The sequence below is a fragment of the Macaca fascicularis genome, chromosome 4, assembly GCF_037993035.2.
Source record: "Macaca fascicularis isolate 582-1 chromosome 4, T2T-MFA8v1.1".
Classification (NCBI taxonomy): Eukaryota; Metazoa; Chordata; class Mammalia; order Primates; family Cercopithecidae; genus Macaca; species Macaca fascicularis.
Window position 1 is genome coordinate 60367397 of NC_088378.1, and position 13346 is coordinate 60380742.

The 13346-nt window shown below is 39.0% G+C and overlaps 1 protein-coding gene across 29 annotated transcripts in view; it reads right to left on the reverse strand.

The window, feature by feature from the left end:
* The window catches only part of SYNE1 (spectrin repeat containing nuclear envelope protein 1), a 530711-nt gene that overhangs the window by 53141 nt on the left and 464224 nt on the right, over window positions 1–13346 (reverse strand). For 28 of the 29 annotated variants that reach the window (XM_074037290.1, XM_005552157.4, XM_074037285.1 and 25 more), the window contains 2 exons: window positions 5690–5848; window positions 2011–2177 (listed from right to left, as the gene is read on the reverse strand). In XM_074037290.1, the coding sequence (XP_073893391.1) occupies window positions 2011–2177; window positions 5690–5848 (326 nt within the window). Of the gene's footprint in view, window positions 1–2010; window positions 2178–5689; window positions 5849–10865; window positions 10982–13346 lie in introns of those variants that run through there. The other variant, XM_065542898.1, reaches the window with a different exon arrangement.

A 13346-nucleotide genomic window follows, 5' to 3' on the forward strand; every position in this document is an offset into this window, starting at 1 on the left:
TGGGATTTTAAAATACACACTTGTCGAAACTCCAAGACCAATTTGAGCTAAACTGTTATTTCCACCTCTTTACAGTGCCTTTTCCAGAGCTCCTACTTATCTCATTGTTTTACTCCAGTCCCATCCTGAACTTCTGAAAGGAGAAGTTCTCCTTCAGTTCTGTCATTTTATCTTGACTCTCATAGTCACTGTCACATTGTAAGTACTTTACAAAGAACTGTGAAATTAGATTGTCGAGATCAAAAACAGAACTTATCTTCCATGTAACTGTCTTCTCTCTAACAGGGAAAAGGAAGTCACCAATTTGAGACGCAGGAGGGCATAGCACTCTAGGACACGGGCTTTGGAGTCTGAGCACAGGCTGTGTCACGCAACATGTGCGTGATGATGGACAAGCCTCAACCTCAGCCCCTGCATCTGTAAAATGGGCATAATGATAAGGGCACCTCAAAGGCCATTGTGAACACATGAAAAGATGCATATGAAACCTGCAGTGTGGTCATTGGAACGAGCAAAGTGTTCAATAAATGTTAGCTGTATCAGTGCTATGGTTAAACATTTAAAAAGCTGAGGCCGGGCGCGGTGGCTCACACCTGTAATCCCACCACTTCACGAGGCCGAGGCGGGTGGCTCACCTGAGGTCAGGAGTTTGAGACTAGCCTGGCCAACATGGTGAAACCCCATCTCTACTAAAAATACAAAAATTAGCCAGGTGTGGTAGTGTACGCCTGGAATCCCAGCGATTGGGAAGCTGAGGCAGGAGAATTGCTTGAACCTGGGAAGCAGAGGTTGCAGAGCTGAGATTGTGCCACTGCATTCCAGCCTGGGCCACAGAGCAAGACTCCACCTCAAAACTAAATAAATAAATATAAATAAATAAAAAGTTGATATATATTTATTCCATTTTGTTTCACTGCCACAGAAATAAATGATAATCTCACTTTCTTGAGTTGGATACTTTTTGGTAACTCTCTTATAGAAAAGAAATATATGAAATGTGTTCAAAATCAGCATACAGAATTGTGACGCCCACAGGCGATTTTGGTGAGCACATGGTATGGAAAGGACATTGTTTCACGTTCACTTTTATGCAGCATGGCCAAGAAAAGAAACCCAGATTTTAAAAGTGTATTGTGGGATAGACTTCAAATGGCACCATTTGTAACCTTCCAGCTCTCCTAATTGCCATGAAGAACATTTACTCAAATATTCAAGTATTCATTTATGCATTGAAGTATTCATTGAATCCATATTTAGGCACGGTTCCCAGTGCTTGTAACATATAGTGAATACAATGGAGGAAGTTTCCTGACCTCAGGGTGCCTAAGTTCCAACATGAAGCCAAATTCACTCCTTTTTATATTAATAGCATAGAGCATTTTTATAACATAGTGCATCATTCATATTAGACTTTTATATTGCTAGTAAATACCCTCATATATTTTTCTTTATGACTTTCATCTCTCTTGCCCAACCCTACCCTTCTACAACAGAAAGTGAGCATAATATTCCTCTTAGGTATGAGGCAAAGGCTTATAGTTACCACTAAGCTCATTACTGTAACGCAGCAGCTGATTTTTACAACCGAGCGGAGTGGCAATAATCAGATTTATTTCCATACCTTGCTAACTAGTAATTTTTTTTTTTTGGCTACTGCAGACAAAACCACTCTCCACAAATACTGGTCAGCAGTTTCTTCCTGATAGGAGTTTGAATACCCATGAAGCCCTAAAATAAAGAATTTTCTCTTGGGAATGAGTTTTGTTTAGATATGACTCTCTCTCTCTTTCTTGCAGCTACATACAAACAACACAAGATTTATAAAATAAGAGGAGAATTTTCAAAGTAATGAAAGTGCCAATTATGAGAGGAGCACGAACAGTTTTGAAAATGCTGAGATAACCCAGAAAGAGAGACTGATTTATTGGATTATCTTTGGCTGATGAAAGGCAGACTGAAAGGCTTTAAAATGCTGCCTACACGTGTCCTATTGACTCAGGTCCTCTTTACCTGGCTGCAATGAGGTCCAGGAGATGCTGCCACCGGTCGTTAACCTTTCCCAGTTTGTATTCAATCTCAGATGCTTTGCTTTCGTGGCTGGCTTTAGCAAGTCGTTCTCCCATTTGTTGGAGCTGTATTTTGTTCTCTTGAGCAACAGCAATTTCCTCTTGATAATCCTGTGTAATAAATAGCAATCACAGAGGTCAGAAAGCATATTCTTAATGCATCCAGCCCGGCTCTACTAGAAACATGATAATTACTGTTTTCTACTGCTTGGAAATAGTTTGAGCATAGGAATACCATGTGGACATCAGCCCATGTGCACAAGTATTAGTAGTGCCTATTATTTTCGTTATGTATGCAGAGTTGGGATTGAATTTTTATATAGACGTTCTCGAAATAAATAGGATGCTGCTTCCTATTTACCTGAAATACATATTAAAAACAATACAAGATAGATATAAAATATAAAGCTTAAAGGATTTTAGTATTGGGAAATTATACCTTATTTCTCTCAACACTAACCTGATGTTATACTTAGAATAAATTCTCATACAAATAGTTGCCGAGAGACTTATGAAATGCACACACACACATACATATGCAATTGATATATGTGTATATATGTAAATGTGACTGTGTGTGTCTATTATGTTATGTGTGTGGAGTATTTTAAACGAGTTCCTTCATTTAAAAGAGCTATCCTCTATACAATGTCAGTATTTTGCAGTAAATAAATCAATGATAAATTAACTTTCAGTAATAATAACTATTAATTATAGAGAATCGATGGGCTTCAAACCTTCTTGATTTACTCACTTTCTCTGCTAGCTTCTCTTAAGTTGTTTGAGTTAAAGAGGACAGACTCCATATGGTCTACTTGCAAGAGATAAGCACGAAATGGTGTGATTTAAGTGACATGAAAGGACAGTCCCCTCCCCCCCACCGCCACTGCTATCCCCAATGACCCTCTTACTCTCTTGCCACAGTGACAGGATCCAGTCTTTAGGATCAACTTTTTTATTTTTGGCTTAAGCTCCGGTTACATAATAAAAAGTTTCTCAGCAAAATAATATATGAAGACAGGTATTATATGAGTGTGAACATTTTAACCTTCTCTTGCTCTAAAGTTAGTATAGTAACAGAGCTATCCTCCCAAGTCATTTACCTAAGCCTAAGGGCCCCAAAGGAATGGTAGGGACCAACAAAATTTTATTCCATTCCAGGGCTGACTGCTGTCCTCATGCCTGCAGCCCCGCCCACCCTCCTTTTTATGTTATTTCAACACAATGGGATTCAAAGACCAATACGTTGAATGCATTTATTAATATTATAATATTTCAGCAAACATTTGAGATGATTTTATTGAGAAGTGTTTCTTTCAAGGAATTACTTTAAGACTTAAAAAGTATTTATAGTAAAATAATCCTCTTGGATTGTCTTTAAAATCAAACTATTTTTGAGTGTTAATACCAACAGACACTAATATCTTGGCTTCAGTTTTTTTAATGAATTGTCTTTTTCTTTTTTTTTCTTTTTCCTTCACCTTATTAGCACTTTCCAGTTGACAACTGCCTTTTTCTATGTTGCCAAAATTACCAAACCTTGATGTTATTTTCCTTTACAAAAGAGACGCCACAAAGAGGAAAACTCATAAGCCCTTTAAAAAAAACCCATGAGTTATTAATACACAAGGTAGTTAACATTTTAAATAATATTCCTAACATTGTGCCAAATAATGTAATACAATCTATATGAAAAGCTGAAATTTTTCTAAATTTTAAGTTATGGTTATAGATTGTTAAAGAGATGGTTTTTTTCCCCACACTCTCACACTTCCCATACTTTAGGATGTATATCTATACATCCTAAATTTAGTAAAAAAAGCAATGAGAATAGAGACAAATTTAATCAAAATTTATTCTATAGCAAATTTTACTCTACTACCTATAGTGCATTAATCATTCACTGATAGCATTCTCTGACACCCAGCAACTTAGCAAAGGGCAACCGTGAGCAGATGCTAAAATGAAATCTGTATCATCTCAGCCAAGAATTTTAATGTTTATAATACCAAGTAAACAAATGCTTATTCATTTGGATTGATCCAATGGATAAATCCTCTTGGACTGTGTGCATATGGATAGAAATAATTTTTCTTAACAATCATTTGTATTTCTTTTCAGAATAAAGGAAGCTACAATTTGTTGATGCAGTAAATACTGGCTGAGTGCTTATGAGAAGTTAGGTACTGCTTCAGGTGCAGTGGATATAGCAATGAACAAAATAGACAAAGCCCATGCTCCTGTAAAGCTGACAGATCAGTGGGGTCTCCACTTGGACAATGAATAAGTAAATACAAAAAATACATTGTACATTAGATGGTGATATGTACTAACGACAAGCACAAACTAAAATAACATTAAAATCACTGATTGTTCACAAACACTGTGGAAACAACACTGGAATCACCAAATTCTTTTTTTTGGTTTTTCTTCTGGAGACAGTCTCGCTCTGTCACCCAGGCTGGAGCCCAGTGGCACAATCTCGGCTCACTGCAACCTCCGTCTCCTGGGTTCAAGTGATTCTCTTGCCTCAGCTCCCTGAGTAGCCAGGACTACAGGCATGTGCCACCATGCCCGGCTAATATTTTGTAGTTTTAGTAGAGATGGGGTTCACTGTGTTGGTCAGGCTGGTCTTGAACTCCTGACCTCTGGTAATCCGCCTGTCCTGCCTCCCAAAGTGCTGGGATTACAGGCGTGAGCCACTGCACCCGGCCGAAATCATCAAAAATTTTAAAATGCTAGTAAATTTGATCAGCTTTATACAGACATCAGAAATGTTCTGGATCCAAATGAATATGTAAAATAATTTGATAATATATCCATACCTTTAAAATAATATGAAGCCGAAATTATCAGGAAACTCTTAATTCCTATCTATGGTCTACAAACCATATTTTAGAGAGAAAATATCAATTCAATTTATCTTAAGAATCTTTTCTTTCAGTTTCTCTCTAGTGACTTTACCTTTTTAAAAACAAACAAACAAAAATACACAAGAAACTAAAAAAAAAAAGGAAAGAAAAATAATACATATAAAAGATTCCTACAGAACAGGTAGCTAAGAGCCCCAAATACTGAACTGAATAGTAGATGCTCTATTTCATCACATATTGCAAGTATCCTATATATTTTATGTGTAAAGCAGGTCTTTTCGTGCAAGTTTATTTTATGTTGGATACTTTTTTTTTTTTGAGACAGAGTCTCACTCTGTCGCCAGGCTGGAGTGCAGTGGCGCGATCTCTGCTCACTGCAATCTCTGCTTCCCAGGTTCAAGTGAATCCCCTGCATCAGCCTCTAGAGTAGCTGGGACTACAGGCGAGCACCACCACGCCCGGCTAATGTTTTGTTTTTTAGTAGAGACGGGGTTTCACCATGTTGGCCAGGATGGTCTCGATCTCCTGACTTCATGATCCACCCACCTCAGCCTCCCAAAGTGCTGGGATTACAGGTGTGAGCCACCGCACCTGGCTGCAAGTTTATTTTATATTAAAAAGATAAAATGTTTAAAATATACTGCTCCTTTGACAGGAAGGTAATTGTGAGTAAAGTCACCCTCTGTACCTGTGAGAAGTATACATAAGCCTTATGAAGAATGAAAACCTAAGTAGCCATGCATTCCATACCTTCTTGAGCTTCTCTATCATTTCTTCAATGAGAATGTCTCCATTCTGAGAAACCTTGCTTTCCATTTGAGTCAACCACTCACAGAGTTCCTTGTTCTTTTCACTGAAGACTGCCCATTCGTTCAATCTTTCACCTATTTGCTGCCGCCTTAAGGAGAGCTGAAAAGTTTAAAACAGGAGAATAGGCAAAATGATTATCAGAGAGAAGCCCACACCCCAAGGAAAATAGCAAATAAACTAGGACTAAAATGAATGATAGTCGTACATCTTTTTAGCCCACTGTTTCCTGAAGTCCAGGACTTGCTATTATACAAGTGGGAGACATTGAATCCTCTAGTTATTTCCTGAAGGTTCACATACACATTAGCTTATTAAAGGTTCTGGATAATGCAATTTCACACAGTTGGTTGAGGATAGATAGGATACATGACCAGTGAATGTAAGAAAGAAAGAAGAAATGGAAAAGAGTTTGGAAAGGAGGAAAGAAGGGAAGTAAAAGGAAAGAGAGATGGTAAAGAAGGGAGGAAAACAAAGGAAAGAAAGAAAAAAAGAATAGAAAGATGAAAGAAAAGAGTAAAAATAGGGAAGGAAGAAGGAAAGGAAGAAAAGAAAGGATGGAAGACGAGCCTCGGGTATCTGGAGAGTGAGGGAGACGGCAGCATCGAAGTGAAGCGGCCTGAAGCGGGGGCAGGTGTCCTGAGGCTCAGCTCCATACTGACACGTGAACTCCAGGCAAGTTCCTCTACTTCTCTGCAGTTTTCATTATTTATTTATTTATTTTTGTTTCTTTTCCTTCTTTTTTTTTTCTTTGCATGATAGCTTTATTAACATATATTTCACATATCATACAAAATCACCTGTTTAAAAACGTATAATTTAGTGCTTTTTAGTATATTCACAGCATTTGTGCAATCATCATCATAATCAATTTTAGGATATTTTCATCATTCCAAAAAAAAAAAAAAGCCAGGTGTGGTGGCTCACGCCTGTAATCCTAACACTTCGGGAGGCCAAGGCGGGCGGATCACTAGAGGTCAGGAGTTCGAAACTTGCATGGCCAACATGGTGAAACCCTGTCTCTATTAAAAATACAAAAATTAGCCAGGCATGGTGGTGCACACCTGTAATCACAGCTACTTGGGTAGCTGAGGCAGAAGAGTTGCTTGAGCCCAGGAGGCAGAGGTTGCAGTAAGCCGAGATTGTGCCACTATGTTCCAGCCTGGGTGATAGAGCAAGACTCCGCCTCAAACAACCAACACCACCACAACAACGAAAACCTTCTAGCCATCAACAGTTATTCCACTGCTCCTCCTCACTTACCTCACAGTTCTAATCTCCCTTCTGTCCCTATGAATTTACCTGTTCTGGACATTTCATATACATGGAATCATACAATATGCAGTCTTCTATGACTGACTTCTTTCACTTAGCATATTTTAAAGATTTATCTGTACTGTAGCATGTATCAACACTTCATTCCTTTTATTGCTGACTATATTCCATTGTGTGAATATACCACATTGTATTTATCAACTCATCTTATTTGGGTTGTTTCCATTTTTTGCCTATTCTGAATAATGCTGTTATAAACATTTTGTGCACAAGTGTTTGTATGAATACATGTTTTCATTTCTCTTAGGTATTTATCTAGGAGTAGAATCTCTCGGTCATATGGTAACACTATAGATTGTTTTCCAAAGTGGCTGCCCATTTCATATTCCCGCCAGCAGTAGGATTCCAATTTCTCTACATCTTCACCAACACTTTTGACTACAGTCATCCTAATGGATGTGAAATGGTATCTGATGACGGTTTTGGTTTGCATTTCCCTGAAGGCTAACAATACTGAGACTCTTCGCGTTTCTTAGCCATTTGCAAATCTCCTTTGGAGAATTATCTACTCAAATCCTTTGTCTGCTTTTTTAATTAGACTGCCTTTTTATTACTGAGGTCTGAGAGTTTCTTATACATTACATATACAATGGACTTGTTTTCCTATCTCTAGGTCTACAATTATCCTTTCCAGAATTCTAAAATTTTCTGATTTCAAAATATAGTACTCTTGTGTTCACAGTGCTGGTTGAAATACTAAGGAATGTTTCTAGTTGAGCTAAACTACATGTTGGCAAAACATAATATGATTTGGTAAGAAGGTTTGAAGATGTTCTTCCACAGTTTTGTCATAATGCTAGCTATTCCGCTATTCATTCCACTGAACTAAACATGTCCCCATCGATTTTATTTTACCCCCAACATTTTATTACAAAACATTTCCGACACAGAAAAGCTGAAAGAATTGTTTGGTAAGCACTCATTATATACTACCTGGGCTCAAATTGTTAACATTTTGCTATGCTTTGTTTTAAGACATTTTCCCTCCTTAATACATTTACTTTTTATGTATTTCAAACAAATTTCCTTTTTAAAATGAAAATGAAAATATTTCTAAGGTATTACACACTTTCTAGTTATTAATTCTGCCTTGGATTGGCTCTGTTAGTGATTAGACAGATAACACAAACCTAAATATCTGTGATTCCACATCCTTGTAAACTAGTCCAGGAGCCCAGGATACGTATCCCAAGGCCAGCCTTAGGTATAGTGAGTTGCCTACAGAGTGAGCCCCAAAACCTACCATAAATTTTGAAAGGCCACCACGAGAAATTTATTCTTTTGATTCAATTCTGATCTTTTAAAATAAAAGTTTTTCTGGGTTGGGTGACACTGGTGAACCTACTAAGTATTTCTCCATTAGTATAATTTAGTTTCTCATTGAGGTTTTTGGAGGCAGAATAATACAGAACAGTCAAAGGGCAGTGAACTCACTTGGGATAGGTCCTACTAGAAATGGAAAAAGCTAAGGAAACACAGATTTAACAGTTTTGGAGACAAACTGTGTCACTTTACACCGTACCCTAAACAGCACCGAAGAAAACAATCCTTCCAGCACCCGTTACCCCTCTAGCTCTGAGGGCTGCGTGCACTCTGATCTTCTGCTGGATCTCTCAGATTGAGAACTCTTTGGTGAATACAGCCTTTTCCCTTTCATTCACACAGAGCAGCAAGAGTCAGGAGTCTGGCTGGTAGTTAAAGTCCTGGTTCAACTGATGGCCAAACAAACTATACTTTTATTATTTGGACTGCCCAAAGTAATCATTTTCTAAGAATCGAGGCTGGGCGTGGTGGCACATGCCTGTAATCCCAGCACTCTGGGAGGCTGAGGTGGGCAGATCACTGGAACCAGGAGTTCAAGACTAGCCTGGCCAACATAGTGAAACCCCATCTCTACTAAAAACAAAAATTAGCCAGGCGTGGTGGCAGGCATCTGTAATCTCATCTACTCGGGAGGCTGAGGCAGGAGAATCGCTTGAGCCCGGAAGGCGGAGATCGCAGTGGGCCAAGATCACGCCACTGCACTACAGCTTGGGCGACAGAGTGAGACGAAAAAAAAAAAAAGAGAATCAAAACCCCTGCCCTTCAGACTGAAGATGAACAAGTAACTCCTCACACTTCCCCCAAATCTTGGCCATAAGCCAAGAATGAACTCTAGGCCTTTACTCACCAATATCTGCAGGGAGGATGGCCACATAATAGAAAAATATTACCTATTACTTACATAGGTAGGTAATATTATCCCCATTTCAGAGACAAGGAATGTGAAAGCCGGACAAATTTGGGGTACTTGTTTAGAATCAGTACAAGATAAGACCAGCAAAGTTTGAGTCTTTGATATGGGGTGCAAATATGATTAAATATCCAGAGGCAGCTGAGATTCAAAAATAGTTCATGCATCACTGACTAACTGCACGACCAGGACAAGGTCCCTCATTTTCTCTGCGACTTACTTCTTTCATTTGGAAATTATTCTTATGTTTGCTCCAAAAATTCATTAGTCTGTAGTAAACAAGTGTCTCTATGTGCCCAGTAGTGTCCTATCAATATGGTAATATTATACAAACAAGAGGGTAATTTAAGAAATTGACTGGTAAGGACAGGCGCGCTGGCTCACACCTGTTATCACAGCACTTTGGGAGACTGAAACGGGCGGATCACTTGAGCTCAGGAGTTTGAGACTAGCCTGGCCAACATGGTGAACCGCATCACCACTAAAAAATACAAAATTAGCCGGGCATGGTGGCAGGTGCTTGTAATCCCAGCTACTCAGGAGGCTGAGGCAGGAGAACTGCTTGAACCCAGGAGGTGCAGGTTGCAGTCAGTCAAGATCGCACCATTGCACTCCAGCCTGGGCATCAAGAGTGAAACTCTGTCTCAAAAGAAAAAAAAAATTGACTGATACATACTAAAGACCTGACAACAGCTGGCCATTACTATGCTGTAGCTACTAGTACTATTATACACGACTACAGGGCATCACTTAAGTTTAAAATTTTTTTCTTCCCTTGACACTCATGTATTCAATATCTCCACTAAGCAGCTGGATTATACATAGATAGATAGATAGATAGATAGATAGATAGATAGATAGATAGACAGATAGACAGATATAGATAGATATATAAAATTTATATTATATCCCTAGTGTTTATCACACACCATGAAAATGTTGCTTTCATTTTCTTACCACGGAGCTGTACCTTAAAAAAGACACAGTGAGGTTACAAGCACTGGGTGCAAACCAAGGCCAAATGCTTTTCAAGAGATGTGCATTCATAAGGGCGATGGCATTGTCCTTCTGGTTTGTACATCTAATATTTAGTCTATATACTAAATATTAAACTAAATATATAGTAAACATTACTATATTATACTAAATATAAAGTAAACATTACCATCTCTTTCTTTGGATTCAGATGAAACCCTCAAATTATTTATCAGCTTAGCACATATTTATGTTTTTGCAAGGGCACAAATACATTGCATTGCCAACAGCTGAGAAGCACCAGCTAAAACTTTCAGAGTGTGCAGCAGCTCAACAGGAAATACATCCTTTTCTGGTTGAAATATTTTTACCATGATGTTTTGACAAAACAACGAGCAATTACGATGATGACATATACTTATATTTCAGCTAGAATTACACACAAATCTACAAACCAAAACAGGAATAAAAACAAGTAGAAGCTCTGGCTGTACACAGGCACAACAAAACATTTGGGGTATCTACTTGAAAACAGATACTTTAATATATTAACTCTGCCCTGCAATGTTTACTCACGGCCTCTCTCCCTCATTCTCATGGCCAGTCCCAAGTACTCCAGACTCCTCGTCAATTGCTTCGGTCAGAATAGGAACAGACTACTTGCTCCTTAGTAGGGATGTTCCGTTGAACTCAAGTTTTGACTTTTACAACGAGACATAGGCGCAAGCTCATTTCCTTTTGTGGTTTCATACTTGACAGAAATTCAGCAGAAACAACTAACTCAAGAACTAGAAACCAATCTATGTCCCCCTTAGAGTTACATACATCCTGGCACCCTGATCAAACCCATGACTAAACTCTCATTGGTTTAAATATTATTTTTCAGAGTGAAGTATTAATAATATGAGATAAGTATGCTTTAGCTTCAAGCATTAAGACACTTCAACATGGAAAGTTTCTAAAAACACTACGTATTCCGTTTGCTGTTTCTTTTTCAATTCTTAGTCTACTCACAGGTGCAAGGTATTAATCTATTTACGGCATATCGCATGATCAACATCAGCTTTCGAAATATATTTTCAGATGGTTGTCTAGATATATCTAAGTCTGGAGAACAATTTTACGACACATGAATGACTAACTTAGCAATTAATAATAACAATAATTCCACGGCATTTTTACGAAATGGTTTTCCTAAATCAAAAAATATTGCATAACCACAATCTTCTTGACCTCCAAAATATTCGAAATCTTGTCATTATTTTACACTAAGAGAAACATAAGTACGAAGAAATAGAAGAAATGCCCTAACGTCTTAATTATAAACAATACATCATGAACACTTAGCTACCATAGACACTAGAGATACAAAGAAATGGTCTTTGCATATCAAAGTCCTCATATTCTTGTAATGAGGTCATGAACATTAAAAAAAATAATACAATGCCACATTATGGCACAACCAAAAGAGAAATGAGAGTTCAGAGGACCAAGAACATACTGAGGGCCAAGAATTCATAAATGACATGGGAGGGGTTGCAGGATGTAAAAGAAAACAGGTTAGAAAATTAGAAGGGAAGCCCGGGTGTGGTGGCTTATGTCTGTCATCCCAGCACTTTGGGAGGCTGAGGTGGGTGGCTCACCTGAGGTCAGGAATTCGAGACCAGCCTGACCAACATGGAGAAACCCCGTCTCTACTAAAAATGCAAAATTAGCAGGATATGGTGGTGCATGCCTATAATCCCAGCTACTCGGGAGGCTGAGGCAGGAAAATGGCTTGAACCTGGGAGGCAGAGTTTGCGGTGAGCCAAGATCATGCCATTGCACTCCAGCCTGGGCAGTAAGAGTGAAGCTCCGTCTCAAAAAAATAAAACATAGAAGAAGAAGAAGAAGATGAAAATTAGAAGGGAAGAAAGTGTCGGCAGGAAGAGTGGCATAATCCAGGTCTTTGGGGAGGGAAGTTTGTGGCAGGTTTGAAGCAAATAGGATCCAATCTCTAAAATATCTCTCTGAAGGCTTCATAGGCATCATTGTGATGAAGCGTTGTGATGAACATTATCACCCTCTATGAGTAACTCCATGTAAATTTCTCATTGTGTTCACTGAGAAAATGAAGCTTTGTGAAAGTAGCTAAATTCATTTTGAACTCAAACCATTCACATGTTGGTGAAAGCCATCTCTTATATGTGTCCCCCTTTTTAAAAAGTATATATTCATAGGAAACTGCTCACACATCTACCATGTGTGTTCCAGAGCTTTCTGTTAGTCCATGGACTGAGAAAAACCTGGGTTTTCACCTAAATATACAGAGAGAAATTTTTCTGGAAATACATTTCTTGTTGATATCACATAAATCAAGAGGCTCTGAGCCTCTTAAACTCTGTCTAATGGTTCCTGAAGGATGAGGATAAGCACCTCTAAGTTAGAGAAAATGTGGAGGATGGGAGACAAAAGAGATCCCAGGGCAGTACAATTGGCGGGGACATAAGAGTAGGGACATAAGAGTCCCCTCTCAACAGCCCCTTCCTCAGTCTTCCCACAGCAGCTTCTTCCAGCCAGGCCCTCTGCTCCAGCTGCCACCTTGTCAGCATGTTCATTTGCTTCCTCCCATCAATCTATCTCCTTCGCTCCCCTTCTCAAAACTCAATTCAAAATTTATCCATCTCAAGAAACATTTCCTTTATTCCTTGCCATCCACAGTAACCTTAGCTTGCTTACATCTTTATACAGTTTTTTTTCTGTGTGTGTGTGTGTGTGTGTGTGTGTGATGGAGTTTCGCTCTTGTCGCCCAAGCTGGAGTGCAATGGCGCGATCTCAGCTCACTGCAACCTCCAGCTCCCGGGTTCAAGCGATTCTCCTGCCTCAGCCGCCCAAGTAGCTGGGATTACAGGCACCCACCACCCTGCCCGGCTAATTTTTGTATTTTTAGTAGAGATGGGGTTTCACCTTGTTGGCCAGGCTGGTCTTGAACTCCTAACCTCAGGTGATCCACCCGCCTTGGCCTCCCAAAGTGCTGGGAGGACAGACATGAGCCACCGCACCTGGGTCCTTTATACA